The following is an 18,026-nucleotide window of genomic DNA, read 5'->3' on the forward strand; positions in this document are numbered from 1 at the left end:
GCTGATGTTCTGGGCCTCATCACGATTCCTAATGTGGGCTTCTAAATGTGATCCGTAACCTTATTTTGCTAAAAAACAGGTTTTACTAACCTGTCACTCAAAGAAATAAGGTGCCCAAGGGGATGTCAAGGGATGCAAGGTGCCGGCCGCACCCACCGCCGTTCGTGCCCAACGCCGCCTTTCCAGACTTCTGCACCGCCTCCTAATTCTCTGTGCCGCCTCTCGCTCTCCCTCCTCCTCCTGCTGCTGTAAGATCTCGCGCGTGCGCACAGGGCTCTGCCTGATGCGCCCGTGCAGATTTGGCTTCTTAAAGCGAAGTGCGCATGCGCCGGCACTTCGCTCAACCCAGGTATGACCTGCACTCTGGCGCCAGCCTCTCAGAGCCCTGTGCCCACGCGCAATATCTTACAGCAGGAGGAGGGGGAGGGAGAGCGAGAGGCGGCACAGAGGATTAGGAGGCGGTGCAGAAGTATGGAAAGGCGGCGCTGGGCACGAACGGCGGTGGGTGCGGCCGGCACCTTGCATCCCTTGACATCCCCTTGGGCACCTTATTTCTTTGAGTGACAGGTTAGTAAAACCTGTTTTTTTAGCAAAATAAGGCTACGGATCACATTTAGAAGCCCACATTAGGAATCCTGATGAGGCCCTGAACATCAGCATATGTTTAGCTGACAGGGGTGAAACCTGGTGACAGAATCCCTTTAACACTACGTTGAGATTAATAAACAGGAAGGTAAGAGACAGAAGGCTTGTTTCTTCATCACTGATCTGACAGAAGCATACTCTGAAAAGGAAGAAAACATTTTTTATTTCTTACCTGAACGCTTCTGTCCTTCACCATCTGTTTGTGGAGGTTCAAATCTGCTCATTCTGCCTTTTGTTTTGTGCCGTTCATCCCTCTCTTCCTGAATCCTAAGAAAAAAAAAAAAAACACGAGATTTTTGTGAAACTCACCTGTAAAATCTCTTTCTCGCTTAGTTCATTGGGGGACACAGGACCGTGGGTATAGCTGCTTGCTGCCACCAGGAGGCGACACTAGGCTGAAAAGGGATAACTCCTCCCCCGCCGACTATACCCCCTCTAGCCTGGAGAGAGCACATCAGTTTGTGCCCGAGCAATAGGAGTCGGAGAAAAAAAAAAATCATACGGTAAACAACCAAAAACTGACCAATGCCAGTCGGATCGAACCAGAACTGAGGGCCATACCGGCTCCTCAACGCCAGCATTTACGGCAAACAGAAATTACTGGGTGGGAGCTGTGTCCCCCAATGAACTAAGCGAGAAAGAGATTTTACAGGTGAGTTTCACAAAAATCTAGTTTTCTCGCTTGTATCATTGGGGGACACAGGACCATGGGACGTCCTAAAGCAGTCCACGGGGAGGGAAACAAACCACATGCCCATGGAGAAAAACCCACTGCTGCCTGCAAGACCTTGCTGCCTGGAGCAGCAGCCGCCCGTAGAAAGACACCCGGCAAAACTTGGTGAACGAGTGCCCGGAAGACCAAGACTCCGCCTTCTACAACTGTAAAGCTGCTGCATGACGGAGATGAACCCGAGAAACGCAGGCCGCTGGTCGGGTGGGCCAAGACTCAGCGAGCGATGCCTTACCCCGGGAGCGGAATGCCCGAGCAGCTGTTAAACGGTTATACCTGGAAAACAGCCCTTGGAGGCCGTCCACTTTGACAAGGACCTCCAGGAAAAAATTGGTAAAAGTCCGGACAGCGGAAGCGTTAGTCACGGAGAAGCAAACCTCGGAGGCCAAATCACATGGCTGGAAGAGAGCTCGGTCTGTAGAATACGAGGGAGAAAGAAGAGAAATCCATGTCTGTGAGGACGTGGAAGGGTGACTACCTCCTGCAAAGAAAGAGGATACTGGGCGGAGCACTGCCTTATGTCCCTGCTAAAAGAAAAAAAAAAAAAGAAAAAAAGTACGAACAAGAAGGCGTATTAACTCCGAAAAATGCCACCAAAACGCTGGCTCCTGGCCGCAACTGTGGGAGTAGAACTAAGATCCAGGTCCGCCGGATCCTCCTCTGGCCAAGAGAACGCTCCCTAGGAAGCGGAATATTGGTAGACCAATGTCCGTACAGCTGTAGGGGCTTGTGGTGAGATTTCTAGCGAGAGAAGCTGCTTGAAAAACTACAGAGAAAAAAGCACCTGAGCCAGGAGTGTCCCACTGCAGGCCAAAGAACCAATACCTCGGAGAAAGGTAAAGGTAAAGCATCATCGGTGATGGGAAGCCTCGTCCGTAACCCTAAATTCACCATGTGGCAACCCTGCCTGGAAGGGCGGATGAGTGGAACAAAGATGAGAGAAATACTCTTGCCGGGTGGAGTGCGAATACGACATCCAACACCTCCACCATACCCGAGGAACCCGGGGCGTGGAAAAAAATGGAGATGGGCTTCCAGAGTCGTACGACCCATGGCTACTGGTCAGCTAGACAGAGGAGAAGGCGAACAGTTATCCAACTCGAGGAGGGACAGGGAAGGAAAAGTGTGTTCCCTCCCAGGGACGAAATCCTTACCAGCGGTGAAAGGGCGTGACAGACACACACTCTAGCCGTCGTGGGAGACTCTCAGTCCACCACTGGAATGAGTAGTGAAAGAATGACCACCGTTGGCTTGAGGTGACGTAGACATTATTCATATCAGAAGAGAGGTAGCACCGATGGTGTCACGGCATCAACCATTAAAAATCCAAGTCCCACTTATAACGGCAACCTAGTGGTTGACGAGTACCACAGGGACTAAGCTACCCAGTAGAACGCACTTGAAGGTAGGTGCTGATCAGCAATGGCAATCACTCCATCGCCACACCTGAGCTGACGACAGAAGGACAACAGTTGCCAGAGCAACAGGCACTCATAGGTGGTGTAAACCAGATAGAGGCCAGAGCTAAAGTCCATTGCCTCTGAGACTGACGCTCTACAGAATCTATGGGTATTGCAATACTCTGCCTGAAGATGAGGCCACCCAAGGGAAACCAAAAGAGTAATGCTAACGCCATACTCCAGCAGAGGAGGAGGCCACACCGTAGAGGTTACCGATTCCAGTGTCAGACGAATCCGTCACCTGACGAAAAAGCTGTGACGCAAACACCCTTTGTGCAGTAGGAGCTACCGCATGCTCCACCAGCGTAAAATGAAAAGGGCGCTGAACAAGAGCAACCGCCGAAGCAGTGGAAGGGTAGAACCCCTACCTGAAGGGGCTGCCCCACTACAGCGATTACGATCATCTAGCTTTAGCGTGAAGACTTTCCATGCGAAGGAAAGGCCCCTTGTAGTGGTCACTGCAGAGTGCTAGCATAACACCCTCACCTAGATAAGGAAGAGTGGTGAACAAGAATCCACAGTCAGTGGAATACTCTGCTTGCTGGATCGTAATCACAGCATTCTGGATAATGTGACTGACCTGAACGGTGGATGCCCATGGGGATGGGGGGGTCTCTAGGACCCATAAGTGTTGCTGGGTGACCCCCCTGAGAGCACAAAGGTCGACATTTTCATGCCCCCAACCCGTGCCGGAAGAACAGAAGGATACAATCTGGAAGTAGCTATAGAATCCCGTGGCCGTATCCATGCGCCACTAGATGGAGAGTACCAGGTCCAAGCGGTACAGACTGTTATCACGGACCACTTTGAAGGAAGTCAGGCATCTAGTGTCGTGGCATAGTTAAATTATAGCATGCAAAAAATGCTAGCGATTCCCCCGTAAAGGAACATTTTGTGATCCTCTGGTTAAGGAAGGGGGTAGCGCGATAGTCAGAAACACAATCCGCAGAAGTGTAATTACCCCACCTATGAAGGGGGGAAATGACTACGGTAAGCACTGCACTCAGTGGCAGAGCAATCACTCGACCTACGACAGGGAGTAACTACTTAGCAAGTACTGTAACCCGAGGTAGTGCAAGTACCTCACCTATCGAAGGGGGTAACGCATACCGCAGGAACGAGTTCAGTACCCGGCGGGAAGTGTCCATTACTTCACCCAAGTAAGGAGACAATGTATACATAAACACTGCAACGGCAGTGAGAATGCCATAATGCTACCTATACAAGAGACTAATATATACAGACAGTACTGTGCCCAGTGGAACTGCAATTCCGCCACCTACGGAGCAGGGGACGCCTATGGCTGGCATTGAGACCAGTGCTAGTGCGGTTAGTCCACCTAAGGAAGGAAATAACGGTAAGTACTGTAACCAGTAGTAGTGCAAATACCGCCTATGGAAGGGGGTAATGTATACACCAGTACCGTAATCTTGGAAGACCGCTCGTGCGCAGTTCCACCTCTCAGCCTCTAGCCCAAGGCTGTTGCAGGCCGCGCCGGTATTGATAAAACAAACAAACTACCCCGGGGGTGGAATGGAACTCCTAAAGATCCACTTACTGGATTGCGCAGACGGAGATTTATCAACCAAACGACCCAGGAGGGTGGCTTGGGAATTTCCAGAGGTCTTGAAAATTTCAGTTGTCCTGCAGCGGCTTTACGCAGGTGAAGCCCTATCAATCAAACGGCCTCAGAGGGCGGATTGGGAAACCTTCAGATATACTCCACTGAATTTTTGCAGGTGGAGCATTATCAACCAAAGGGCCCGGAGGGCGGATTGGGAATCCTTCAGATGTACTCCACTGGATTTGCACAGTTGGAGCCCTATCAACCAAACGGCCCCAGAGGGCAGATTGGGAACCCTTCATATGTACTCCACTGGCTTTGCCCGAGTGGAGCACTATCAACCAAACTGCCCGTAAGGTGGATTGGGAATCCTTCAGATGTACTCCATTGGATTTTGCACAGTTGGAGCATTATCAACGGCCCCGGAGGGTGGGTTGGGAACTGTGAGAAATTCTCCACTGTCCGGGATTGGGTACAGGCCCTGGGCATAGAGAGCTCGGTCTGTGAGGAGGGCAGGACCTGTATGGGCGCACTTTTTTATAAAAATAAAAAAAAGACATTTTTTATTTTAATTTTTATTTTATTTATTTATTCGGGTGAGGACCTAACCTCAAATGGACAAGGAGCAGGAAAGGCTGCATACTGCAATATTAAGGCACATTGTTCCTGCAGATAGAGACCCAGGGTAAGGGTAATCTGGTCACCGGATTCAAAAGATGGGGCTGGGTAGGAAGGGTCAAGGACCGGGGCGGAGCCAGCTGGCTCCCGGGGAGAATTCGCACCAGAATATGGACCCGCCTCTCCATACCTGAGGTGAAGTTGCGGCCTAGAAGGCCACAAACCGGGAAACTAAAGTTTCACGCGGGACTCACCGCCAGCCGAACACAGCGGTACCTGGATCAGTGCAATGAATGAGGCCGCGGAAGCCCGTCCTGTGGGCCGGGAGAAAAAAACTGAGCGGCCGGGAAAAAACTGAAGGCCCGAATTAAGACGGGGCCTAGATTTTGTGGTGCCCGGCCGACTGGGATCTGCGCTCCGCCGCCAGGAAACGGAGGTACCCCGAACGGCACTAGCAGGCGCCCAAGATTATACCTGCCTAAAAAAGGAGTGGTGCTGAGAAAAGGGGGGCACGGAATGGAGCGCAGCGGCGCCAGTTTCTGAATGTCCCCTGCCCGATATGTTAGATCGGAGGGGGGTGTGGGAGGAAGAATCTAAAATGCCGCCGCCGGGTTCGGGATTAACCCCTTCATTACCCGATTTATGAGGTGATATGCGGCGACTGGTGGAGGACTCGCAGCCTCCATAAGAAAAGGCCATGGTGTGAGGAGTACCTTCATCTGTGGTCTTCGCCCATAGGCCGAATGCACACGGGGGTGTTCTGCGGCCGAGAGCGGTCCGTGGTATGCCGGGCTGGATTCCTGCTGAGAGCAGGAGCGCACGGCGTCATTGGTTGCTATGACGCCGTGCGCTTCATGCCGCCGCTGCACTACAGTAATACACTATGCGAGTGTATTACTGTACAGCAGCGGCGACATGAAGCGCACGGCGTCATAGCAACCAATGACGCCGTGCACTCCTGCTCTCAGCAGGAATCCAGCCCGGCATACCACGGACCGCTCTCGGCCGCGGAACACAGCCGTGTGCATTCGGCCTTAGTCTTGTACCAGCAGGGTCACCCCACGACCGCTGTCACCAGGCGTCAGGGGTCCGGGCAGAGAAGGGCTGGAGAGGAGGTGGCCCTCTTGCTGGCGGGAAGCAGGGGAGCGAGGCTGCCCTGGTCCGCTTTGTCTTCTTGTGGGAGGCAGGGCAGTGGAGCAAGCAACACCGGCCAGCCTCCCAGGGAGACAGGGACGCAAGCGTGCCTGTGCCCCATCCATGAAATCTGTGAAAAATAACAATAAAATCAAAAAAAGGCCACCCTGCAAAGCAGGGAGCTCTGCCTCCTACGACACTAAGCTAAAAACTGATGTGCTCTCTCCAGGCTAGAGGGGGTATAGCCGGCGGGGGAGGAGTTATCACTTTTCAGCCTAGTGTCGCCTCCTAGTGGCAGCAAGCAGCTATACCCACGGTCCTGTGTCCCCCAATGATACAAGCGAGAAATAATCATCATGACAGAAGGCCTACCCTTACTGATCGTGTCTTATTGCTATAAGGAGAGCACGCCACCTCTCCCGATTGTCTGATCATAAAGGGAAGTATTTTTTTTCTCTCTGCTGCGATTGGACAGCGCTACAGCTAGGGAGAAGGAGACGCCCACAGAGAAATACCCAGTCTCCGCCTCATTGCTCCGATACTACAATTAGCATACCAGGCAGGAGAATACAAAGGGGGCAACAGCAGGCGAACGGAGCGGCAGCCAGGAAAAGTAGTAAGTGAAGTTAGATCCCTGCACTATGCCCTACATATCCTGATACTTCGTTTATAATGTCTGGATCCATGAAAGGTCCTCTTTAAACAAATTTGCCAGTATATTACAAAAAAAAATAAAAAAAAATTACTGTTTGAGTTCTTCTTTAAAAAGCTCCAAATTACTTTTCTTCTTCTCCTTCTCTCCTTTCTTTAATATCTATTAAAAACAAAACATCTTTATTACTTAAAAGTAATAGAAAACTAAGAAAATGAACAAAAAATAAAAAAACATATCCGAGAATCAGAGAAAGTCCTGCCTTCATTTCCTCCTTTTTCAATTAAAATTAAGAAATACAAAATGTCTGTCCCTGGAGTTCAGATGTGAGGTGGAGGGGGAACAACTAGCTACAGCAGGAGCACAGCCCCCCTGCCCTGACTGTAGTAGGACAAAAAGAAGGTTAAAGCCACTACAACTCCCAGCATGTACTCATGCTTGGTTGTTCTCTAAACTCCCATAGTGCCGAGCGCTGGAGGTTGATGACCCCTGGACTATAGTACTGCCCGGGGAACAAAACAGAATCCAAACATTTTCTTCCATATTATGGAATTCCATTTACAGAAATTACACCCTTCTATCTTCGATATCAATAAGACACATCTTTTACAAAGAAAACAGGCCAAGGCCTCTCTCACACGAGGGAATTTTCTGTCCAGGTGCGTTGCGAAAGGATAGCATCCGGACAATTTCAATGGTCTGTGTACATGGGCATCATTTTTAATTGACTATCTTGGCATTCTGCGGTCCCCAGAGCACGGAACGGGCGGCACACGTTTGTCAGCGCCCTTATGCCTCATTCACATGTCAGTGTTTGGTCAGTGATTTCCATCAGTGATTTTGAGCCAAAAACAGGTGTGGCTCTAAACACAGAACAGGAGCAGATCTTTCCCTTTATACCTTATGTCTGTGGAGGCTCCAATCACTGATGGAAATCACTGACCAAACACTGACGTGTGAATGAAGCTTTAGTGTGCTGAACTCTAGTCACATAATGCCGTGACTACAGTTCAGTAGATCTGTGGTGAGACGGGAATTCATAACATCATAAATCACTAGGATGCTAGAATCTACTTCAGATGAGCGGTGTTCATTCTGGGAAATACAGCTCTCGCATGGAGTGCGTTACCCGGAGTGAATACGGCCGAATGAAACTGGCGTAAGGGTATGTTCACAAAAATCAAGATTTGCAATAGTCAAATCCATGGTAGAAATCTGTTGCTAATCTGTGGATTTTCACTACATAATCTGTCTGAACAGCTGTGGATCATAAAACCAGAATATGTAAATAGGGGGAAAAAGAAACATCTACATGGACTGGCGGTGTAATTGTGGTGGAATCTACAATGTGTGAACATACATTTAAAAGGGGCTTTCAGAGTTAAATACTTGCCAAACTCCACTAAGCATCATAACATAATGAGCCTATATGCTCTGGTCCTCCTCAGTGTGTATAAGGCTCCAGTGGTGAAGTATAGGTATACAGCAAGAGACCACTGCAGCCAATCACTGCCCTGTATGAGCTCTGCGGGAGTCAGACTTTGTTGCAAACATGATTATTTTTATGCAAATAAAATGTTTTGATGCAAAATTGCACAAAGGTGTCCAAGACTCTAATATACGGGGAGGCTTTTTAACAATGCATCAAATGTCTACATTCAGAAAGTATAGGGGTATAGGAACTTATTATGATTTATTAACCGTATAAGTCAGATAGTATCCATTTGTCACAAGTGTGAAAATCGCCCTGGCAGTGTAAGGGTTAAACCAGAAAACGAGCAACAGACATAGTTTACCACAAAAGAGGCACAGCAACTGATACTAATGAATGTGATGCCTAACATAATGTTATCTTACCGGTTTCTTAGGTTCTATAAGTAAAATTGGAGGGGGTGGTCTCTCAACAGGTGCTGGCTGAGGTTTGGGCTCAGAAAACCGTGAGGCAGGCTTATACAATTTGCCCTTCTTCTCATCCGCCTCATGTTCATCTGTAACAGATTGATCAGAATCGCCATTGAGTAATAATCGTTATGCATTGTAAATACAGAGACAAATATCAGACCGTGATATGCTTTTTTTAAAGTTCCAAACCAAACATAACCTATTCGACTCATGCATATGAACGTGTGCTGTCCTTGCCCATGCTGTGGGCGCAATGCACGGGCACTGACCGTGTGCATCGCCATCTGCGGACGTGGACCCATTCACTTGTATGGGCTCTGCGATCCGCATCAGACGGTCAGCACCGCAAAAATGTACTGCACGCACTACTTTTTTGCGGTGCGGAGGCATGGACAGAAAACCCACAGAAGCACTCCATAGTTCCATGGGCTTCCGATCCGTGTCTCTGTTCCACACTGCATCTCCCGGGCTGGGGACCCATTTACGTGAATAGGTCTGCAGACGGCCAGTGCTCGCATTTTGCGGGCCGCAATACGGGCACGGCCGGGCGCATGAGCCCTAAGGCTGAGCTCACATCTGGGCCGGAGGCTAGCTTAGAGGTCTTTGTTGCAGATTCTGTCACATGTGATGGAAAAAACTTCACAGAATGCAGCCCTATTCTTTCTGGTTAAACGACAGATACTAAGACAGAACCCAAAGGGCCCTTTATAACTCAAACAAATAAATACTGTACTGTATATATTAAAGGGGTTTTCCCATCTCAGACAATGGGGGCATATCGCTAGGATATGCCCCCATTGTCTGATAGGTGCGGGTCCCTCCAGCCACAGCACTCCCCACTTTGTTCTTGTTGTAGGTGCGGGTCCCAGCGGTGGGACCCGCACCTATCAGACAATGGGGGCATATCCTAGCGATATGCCCCCATTGTCTGAGATGGGAATACCCCTTTAATGCATACTCAAACACTAGACCACTTGAATATACAATTCGTTATGTCACTTTTTGCTTCAGATGCCCATCTAAGCCTCAATAATGCTAAGATAAGAGTGTGTGTTGGTCTCAGGACCAGGACATGTACATACCTTTTGTGGCATTGACAATGCCCCCTCTGACAAATGTTTTAACTTTGCTGGCATCAGCACCCTCAAACGCAGCAAGAAATTCCTCGTAAATCTCTGCAGCAGCTTTTTCATCCTCCTGTGTACCAGAAAGAAACAGGTCTGAATCCAAACAACATTCAAAACAACCGGCCAACGCATCATAGGGGCTCTGAAATATCATGCTAATATAAATGGCCCCTTACTCTGCGGAATATTCTACCTTAGGAAATGCTCACAGCAAGCAGTTTCACTGTTTTAACCTCTTCAGCACCCTGCAGTTTTCCATTTTTGTGTTTTGTTTTATACTCTGCTTTCCTGGAAACAATTTTTTTTTATTTTTCCATTCACATAGCAGTATGAGGTCTTATTTTTTTGCAGGAAAAGTTGTACTTTCTAATGGCACCATTTAAAGCGGACCTTTCACCTCTCCTGATCTGCCTATTTTAATAGCTACATGCATTCCCCACATACTAACAATTCTGCAGCATCTATTCCTATGGCTCTATGTTGTGTCATTCCTTTATTACTCCTGCTAGAAGTTATGAATGAATTGCTATTAGCCTTCAGTAAGAGTCCAGAGGGGAGGTAACCAGTTGGGGGTGTACCTGCACAGTCTGACAATGGCAGCACTGATTGGATAGAGTGAGTCTGTGCAGGTACACCCCCTTACTGGTTACCTCCCCTCTGGACCCTTACGGAAGGCTAATAGCAATTCATTCATAACTTCTAGTAGAAATAATAAAGGAATGGCAAAACATAGAGCCATAAGAATAGATGTTCCAGAACGGTTATTACATGGGGAATGCATGTAGATATTAAAACATGAATGTCAGGAGTGGTGAAAGGTCCTCTTTAATATTAAAGGGAACCGGTCATCAACTTTATGTTGACCTCACTGAGGGCAGCATAAAATAGTAACAGAAAAGCTGATGTCAGCGGTGTGTAACTCATGAGCTTTTTAAAAGTAAGTGGTTGCTGAGAACCAACATCATAATCATTGCAGCAGAGGCCTGGAAAAGAGTCAAATCTACCTGAGAAGAGTCATGGTTATTCATAATCTCCTGCTCTCCTCGCCCATCTGCTGATGAATGTCAGTTCTATCATAGAAAGAAAGGGAGAAAACTAGGTAGAAGCCTGTCAGTCATCAGCAGGTGGGCAGGAATTTATGAATAACCAGGACTCTTCTCAGGTTAATTTGCATATGTATCAAATAGGTTTTTTTTACACAATAAAAGCACACAGAGCTATGGGGACTGGGTATTGCGGATGTGCTAGCGGCCATCTAGCAACCCATGTCCTCAGCTCTATACACAAAATCCCGGTGAGAAGTTTCCAGCAGCGCCCCGCCCCTTCAACAAGTGTGACCTCAGCAGCGCCCGCCCCTTCAACAAGTGTGACCTCAGCAGCGCCCGCCCCTTCAACAAGTGTGACCTCAGCAGCGCCCCGCCCCTTCAACAAGTGTGACCTCAGCAGCGCCCCGCCCCTTCAACAAGTGTGACCTCAGCAGCGCCCCGCCCCTTCAACGAGTGACCTCAGCAGCGCCCCGCCCCTTCAACGAGTGACCTCAGCAGCGCCCCGCCCCTTCAACAACAGTGACCTCAGCAGCGCCCCGCCCCTTCAACAACAGTGACCTCAGCAGCGCCCCGCCCCTTCAACAAGTGACCTCAGCAGCGCCCCGCCCCTTCAACAAGTGACCTCAGCAGCGCCCCGCCCCTTCAACAAGTGACCTCAGCAGCGCCCCGCCCCTTCAACAAGTGACCTCAGCAGCGCCCCGCCCCTTCAACAAGTGACCTCAGCAGCGCCCCGCCCCTTCAACAAGTGACCTCAGCAGCGCCCCGCCCCTTCAACAAGTGACCTCAGCAGCGCCCCGCCCCTTCAACAAGTGACCTCAGCAGCGCCCCGCCCCTTCAACAAGTGACCTCAGCAGCGCCCCGCCCCTTCAACAAGTGACCTCAGCAGCGCCCCGCCCCTTCAACAAGTGACCTCAGCAGCGCCCCGCCCCTTCAACAAGTGACCTCAGCAGCGCCCCGCCCCTTCAACAAGTGACCTCAGCAGCGCCCCGCCCCTTCAACAAGTGACCTCAGCAGCGCCCCGCCCCTTCAACAAGTGACCTCAGCAGCGCCCCGCCCCTTCAACAAGTGACCTCAGCAGCGCCCCGCCCCTTCAACAAGTGACCTCAGCAGCGCCCCGCCCCTTCAACAAGTGACCTCAGCAGCGCCCCGCCCCTTCAACAAGTGACCTCAGCAGCGCCCCGCCCCTTCAACAAGTGACCTCAGCAGCGCCCCGCCCCTTCAACAAGTGACCTCAGCAGCGCCCCGCCCCTTCAACAAGTGACCTCAGCAGCGCCCCGCCCCTTCAACGAGTGACCTCAGCAGCGCCCCGCCCCTTCAACAAGTGACCTCAGCAGCGCCCCGCCCCTTCAACAAGTGACCTCAGCAGCGCCCCGCCCCTTCAACAAGTGACCTCAGCAGCGCCCCGCCCCTTCAACAAGTGACCTCAGCAGCGCCCCGCCCCTTCAACAAGTGACCTCAGCAGCGCCCCGCCCCTTCAACAAGTGACCTCAGCAGCGCCCCGCCCCTTCAACAAGTGACCTCAGCAGCGCCCCGCCCCTTCAACAAGTGACCTCAGCAGCGCCCCGCCCCTTCAACGAGTGACCTCAGCAGCGCCCCGCCCCTTCAACGAGTGACCTCAGCAGCGCCCCGCCCCTTCAACGAGTGACCTCAGCAGCGCCCCGCCCCTTCAACGAGTGACCTCAGCAGCGCCCCGCCCCTTCAACGAGTGACCTCAGCAGCGCCCCGCCCCTTCAACGAGTGACCTCAGCAGCGCCCCGCCCCTTCAACGAGTGACCTCAGCAGCGCCCCGCCCCTTCAACGAGTGACCTCAGCAGCGCCCCGCCCCTTCAACGAGTGACCTCAGCAGCGCCCCGCCCCTTCAACGAGTGACCTCAGCAGCGCCCCGCCCCTTCAACGAGTGACCTCAGCAGCGCCCCGCCCCTTCAACGAGTGACCTCAGCAGCGCCCCGCCCCTTCAACGAGTGACCTCAGCAGCGCCCCGCCCCTTCCACGAGTGACCTCAGCAGCGCCCCGCCCCTTCAACGAGTGACCTCAGCAGCGCCCCGCCCCTTCAACGAGTGACCTCAGCAGCGCCCCGCCCCTTCAACGAGTGACCTCAGCAGCGCCCCGCCCCTTCAACAAGTGACCTCAGCAGCGCCCCGCCCCTTCAACAAGTGACCTCAGCAGCGCCCCGCCCCTTCAACAAGTGACCTCAGCAGCGCCCCGCCCCTTCAACAAGTGACCTCAGCAGCGCCCCGCCCCTTCAACAAGTGACCTCAGCAGCGCCCCGCCCCTTCAACAAGTGACCTCAGCAGCGCCCCGCCCCTTCAACAAGTGACCTCAGCAGCGCCCCGCCCCTTCAACAAGTGACCTCAGCAGCGCCCCGCCCCTTCAACAAGTGACCTCAGCAGCGCCCCGCCCCTTCAACAAGTGACCTCAGCAGCGCCCCGCCCCTTCAACAAGTGACCTCAGCAGCGCCCCGCCCCTTCAACAAGTGACCTCAGCAGCGCCCCGCCCCTTCAACAAGTGACCTCAGCAGCGCCCCGCCCCTTCAACAAGTGACCTCAGCAGCGCCCCGCCCCTTCAACAAGTGACCTCAGCAGCGCCCCGCCCCTTCAACAAGTGACCTCAGCAGCGCCCCGCCCCTTCAACAAGTGACCTCAGCAGCGCCCCGCCCCTTCAACAAGTGACCTCAGCAGCGCCCCGCCCCTTCAACAAGTGACCTCAGCAGCGCCCCGCCCCTTCAACAAGTGACCTCAGCAGCGCCCCGCCCCTTCAACAAGTGACCTCAGCAGCGCCCCGCCCCTTCAACAAGTGACCTCAGCAGCGCCCCGCCCCTTCAACAAGTGACCTCAGCAGCGCCCCGCCCCTTCAACAAGTGACCTCAGCAGCGCCCCGCCCCTTCAACAAGTGACCTCAGCAGCGCCCCGCCCCTTCAACAAGTGACCTCAGCAGCGCCCCGCCCCTTCAACAAGTGACCTCAGCAGCGCCCCGCCCCTTCAACAAGTGACCTCAGCAGCGCCCCGCCCCTTCAACAAGTGACCTCAGCAGCGCCCCGCCCCTTCAACAAGTGACCTCAGCAGCGCCCCGCCCCTTCAACAAGTGACCTCAGCAGCGCCCAACCCCTTCAACAAGTGACCTCAGCAGCGCCCCGCCCCTTCAACAAGTGACCTCAGCAGCGCCCCGCCCCTTCAACAAGTGACCTCAGCAGCGCCCCGCCCCTTCAGTGACCTCAGCAGCGCCCGCCCCTTTAACAACCGCGCCCGCCCCTTCAACAACAGTGACCACAGCAGCGCCCGCCCCTTCAACAACAGTGACCTCAGCAGCGCCCGCCCCTTCAACAACAGTGACCTCAGCAGCGCCCGCCCCTTCAACAACAGTGACCTCAGCAGCGCCCGCCCCTTCAACAACAGTGACCTCAGCAGCGCCCGCCCCTTCAACAACAGTGACCTCAGCAGCGCCCGCCCCTTCAACAACAGTGACCTCAGCAGCGCCCGCCCCTTCAACAACAGTGACCTCAGCAGCGCCCGCCCCTTCAACAACAGTGACCTCAGCAGCGCCCGCCCCTTTAACAACAGTGACCTCAGCAGCGCCCGCCCCTTCAACAACAGTGACCTCAGCAGCGCCCGCCCCTTCAACAACAGTGACCTCAGCAGCGCCCGCCCCTTCAACAGTGACCTCAGCAGCGCCCGCCCCTTCAACAACAGTGACCTCAGCAGCGCCCGCCCCTTCAACAGTGACCTCAGCAGCGCCCGCCCCTTCAACAACAGTGACCTCAGCAGCGCCCGCCCCTTCAACAAGTGACCTCAGCAGCGCCCGCCCCTTCAACAAGTGACCTCAGCAGCGCCCGCCCCTTCAACAACAGTGACCTCAGCAGCGCCCGCCCCTTCAACAACAGTGACCTCAGCAGCGCCCGCCCCTTCAACAACAGTGACCTCAGCAGCGCCCGCCCCTTCAACAAGTGACCTCAGCAGCGCCCTCCCCTTCAACAGTGACCTCCGCAGCGCCCGCCCCTTCAACAGTGACCTCCGCAGCGCCCGCCCCTTTAACAACCGTGACCTCCACAGTGCCCGCCCCTTTAACAACCGTGACCTCCACAGTGCCCGCCCCTTTAAGCAGTATAGAAAAATGGCTGGGTTGTTATGGAAACCTGGAGTAAAACTGTGTTTATAGCAGTTGGGATTCGAAGAGAAAGACTTGCAGGTTTGTATTGGGGGGGCTCATTTTTTTGGAATCTCTCAAGAACGGTACGCCCTAGAGAGCAGAGACCTGGTCTAAAACCTTCCCGGAAACCTGATGTACCTGTGTGCCAAAGAACGGTCCAGTCGTTTGGTCGCGCGTAAAGAACGCCCAGATAGACGTCTGGACAGACAGACGTCTGGACAGACAGACAGACACTCATAAAATATATATATATATATATATACACACACACATTGAAAAATGGAGTTCTGCCATAGTTTTCTGGGTTTTGTTTTTACAGCTTTCCCTATGCAGTAAAACTGACCAGTACCCTTCATTCTCAAGGTCAGTACAATTACATCAATACCACATTTATATATTTTTTTTCTTGTGTATTTATATGGGAAAAAAATAAAAATAACTGGAAAAATATTTTTTTCTGAATTGCCATATTCGGATCTCTATAACTTTTTTTTGTTATAGTTATGTCTATGGAGCGGTGTGTGGGGGCTCTTTTTTTACGGGGCGATCTGTAATTTTTTATTTATACTATTTTGGAGAGCATCACTTTTTCATGGTAGGTGAAGAGACAAAAAAAATGGCAAATTGGCCATTTTCATTTGGTGCCTAATTATTTTCATTTTAACTATGGGGAGTGTTTGAATTTATTAAAACTTTTTTTCCTTTTAAGTCACTCTAGGACAGTTGCTTCTCCAACACATTGTAAGCGCTTACCATTGCAATGCACTGCAGATTAGCCATTTTCTTATGGAGTCCTGCCAACTGCAGGGCTCCACAGGAACTAGAGTTATAAAAGCCTCGGTTTCTTCACAGAGACCAAGGCTTTTATATAGAAGCAGCAGCTTCCCCGATATCTGCAAGAGCGAACTATCGAAACCCTCCGGGAACACAGCGCTCCTGGGGAAAGCCAATTCAGATGCCGTGGTTACAACTAACCACGGCATCTAAGAGGTTAAATGTCTGCGTTAGGTGTTATCGCAGACATTAGCCCAAGGTGCTTGCTGTTTTAAACAGTAGAATCCCAGTAGCTATGGTGCCCGCTGTGCTTCCATGTGGGCACCATCTTTAAAGACAGGAGCAGGTCTGGAAAGGGTTAAAAAGGATTAAATGAATTCTAAGAATTAAATAACAAATGCTTATGTAAATGTGTACAATTCTGTTTTCTCTCTACCTTCTCTTAAAGGAGTTATGCCAAGTATGCAAGTTGTCCCCTATACACAAGATGGTGGTTAACTAACTGATCACTAGGAACAAGACTCCCTGGGACAAGGGGGGGGGGGGGGGGGGGGCCTGTTCTCAGGATCCCAGTGTTCAGTTAGTTACCCCCTACCCTGTGGATAAGGGATAACAAAAACTTTGCAAAACTCCTTTAAAGGGCTTCTGTCACTCCCCAAAAGTCATTTTTCATTTTTGGGCTAATTAAAATCCTTATAGTGCGATTATTCAATATATAGGGCTCTTACTGGGGGTGGGCGATATGGCCTAAAATCTATATTGCGATATAATTTTAAGCATGTGCAATATAGAAAACAATATATCGCGATATATATTGCATATTTGGGGGGGGGGGGGTGTTTAAACTTTTTTTTTTTTTTTTTTTTTACTTTTTTATTTAATAACCATTAGCCTCCTTAACCACTTAAGGACCACAGGTTTATACCCCCCTAAAGACCAGGCCCTTTTTTACAAATCGGCACTCCACAACTTTAGCGGTTTATTGCTCGGTCATGCAACTTACCACCCAAATGAATTTTAACTCCTTTTCTTCTCACTAATAGAGCTTTCATTTGGTGGTATTTCATTGCTGCTGACATTTTTACTTTTTTTGTTATTAATCGAAATTTAACGATTTTTTTGCAAAAAAATGACATTTTTCACTTTCAGTTGTAAAATTTTGCAAAAAAAAAAAAACGACATCCATATATAAATTTTGCTCTAAATTTATTGTTCTACATGTCTTTGATTAAAAAAAAATGTTTGGGTAAAAAAAAAAATGGTTTGGGTAAAAGTTATAGCGTTTACAAACTATGGTACAAAAATGTGAATTTCCGCTTTTTGAAGCAGCTCTGACTTTCTGAGCACCTGTCATGTTTCCTGAGGTTCTACAATGGCCAGACAGTACAAACACCCCACAAATGACCCCATTTCGGAAAGTAGACACCCTAAGGTATTCGCTGATGGGCATAGTGAGTTCATAGAACTTTTTATTTTTTGTCACAAGTTAGCGGAAAATGATGATTTTTATTTTTTTTTCTTACAAAGTCTCATATTCCACTAACTTGTGACAAAAAATAAAAACTTCCATGAACTCACTATGCCCATCAGCGAATACCTTGGGGTGTCTTCTTTCCAAAATGGGGTCACTTGTGGGGTAGTTATACTGCCCTGGCATTCTAGGGGCCCAAGTGTGGTAAGGAGTTTGAAATCAAATTCTGTAAAAAATGGCCAGTGAAATCCGAAAGGTGCTCTTTGGAATATGGGCCCCTTTGCCCACCTAGGCTGCAAAAAGTGTCACACATGTGGTATCTCTGTATTCAGGAGAAGTTGGGGAATGTGTTTTGGGGTGTCATTTTACATATACCCATGCTGGGTGAGAGAAATATCTTGGCAAAAGACAACTTTGTATAAAAAAATGGTAAAAGTTGTCTTTTGCCAAGATATTTCTCTCACCCAGCATGGGTATATGTAAAATGACACCCCAAAACACATTCCCCAACTTCTCCTGAATACGGAGATACCAGATGTGTGACACTTTGCAGCCTAGGTGGGCAAAGGGGCCCATATTCCAAAGGGCACCTTTCGGATTTCACTGGTCATTTGGTCATTTTTTACAGAATTTGATTTCAAACTCCTTACCACACATTTGGGCCCCTAGAATGCCAGGGCAGTCTAACTACCCCACAAGTGACCCCATTTTGGAAAGAAGACACCCCAAGGTATTCGCTGATGGGCATAGTGAGTTCATG

At 50.6% G+C, this 18,026-nt stretch overlaps 1 protein-coding gene across 3 annotated transcripts in view; it reads right to left on the bottom strand.

Moving 5' to 3' along the window:
- LOC120997785 (U2 snRNP associated SURP domain containing) overlaps positions 1–18,026 on the bottom strand; it is an 82,296-nt gene that overhangs the window by 34,679 nt on the left and 29,591 nt on the right. For all 3 annotated transcript variants that reach the window (XM_040428054.1, XM_040428053.1, XM_040428052.1), the window contains exons 3-6: positions 9,788–9,902; positions 8,661–8,791; positions 6,898–6,965; positions 818–912 (exon numbers count right to left, since the gene is read on the bottom strand). In XM_040428054.1, coding sequence (XP_040283988.1) covers positions 818–912; positions 6,898–6,965; positions 8,661–8,791; positions 9,788–9,902 — 409 coding nt within the window. The remainder of the gene's footprint in view (positions 1–817; positions 913–6,897; positions 6,966–8,660; positions 8,792–9,787; positions 9,903–18,026) is intronic.

Source organism: Bufo bufo, chromosome 4 (genome assembly GCF_905171765.1).
Source record: "Bufo bufo chromosome 4, aBufBuf1.1, whole genome shotgun sequence".
NCBI classification, from domain to species: domain Eukaryota; kingdom Metazoa; phylum Chordata; class Amphibia; order Anura; family Bufonidae; genus Bufo; species Bufo bufo.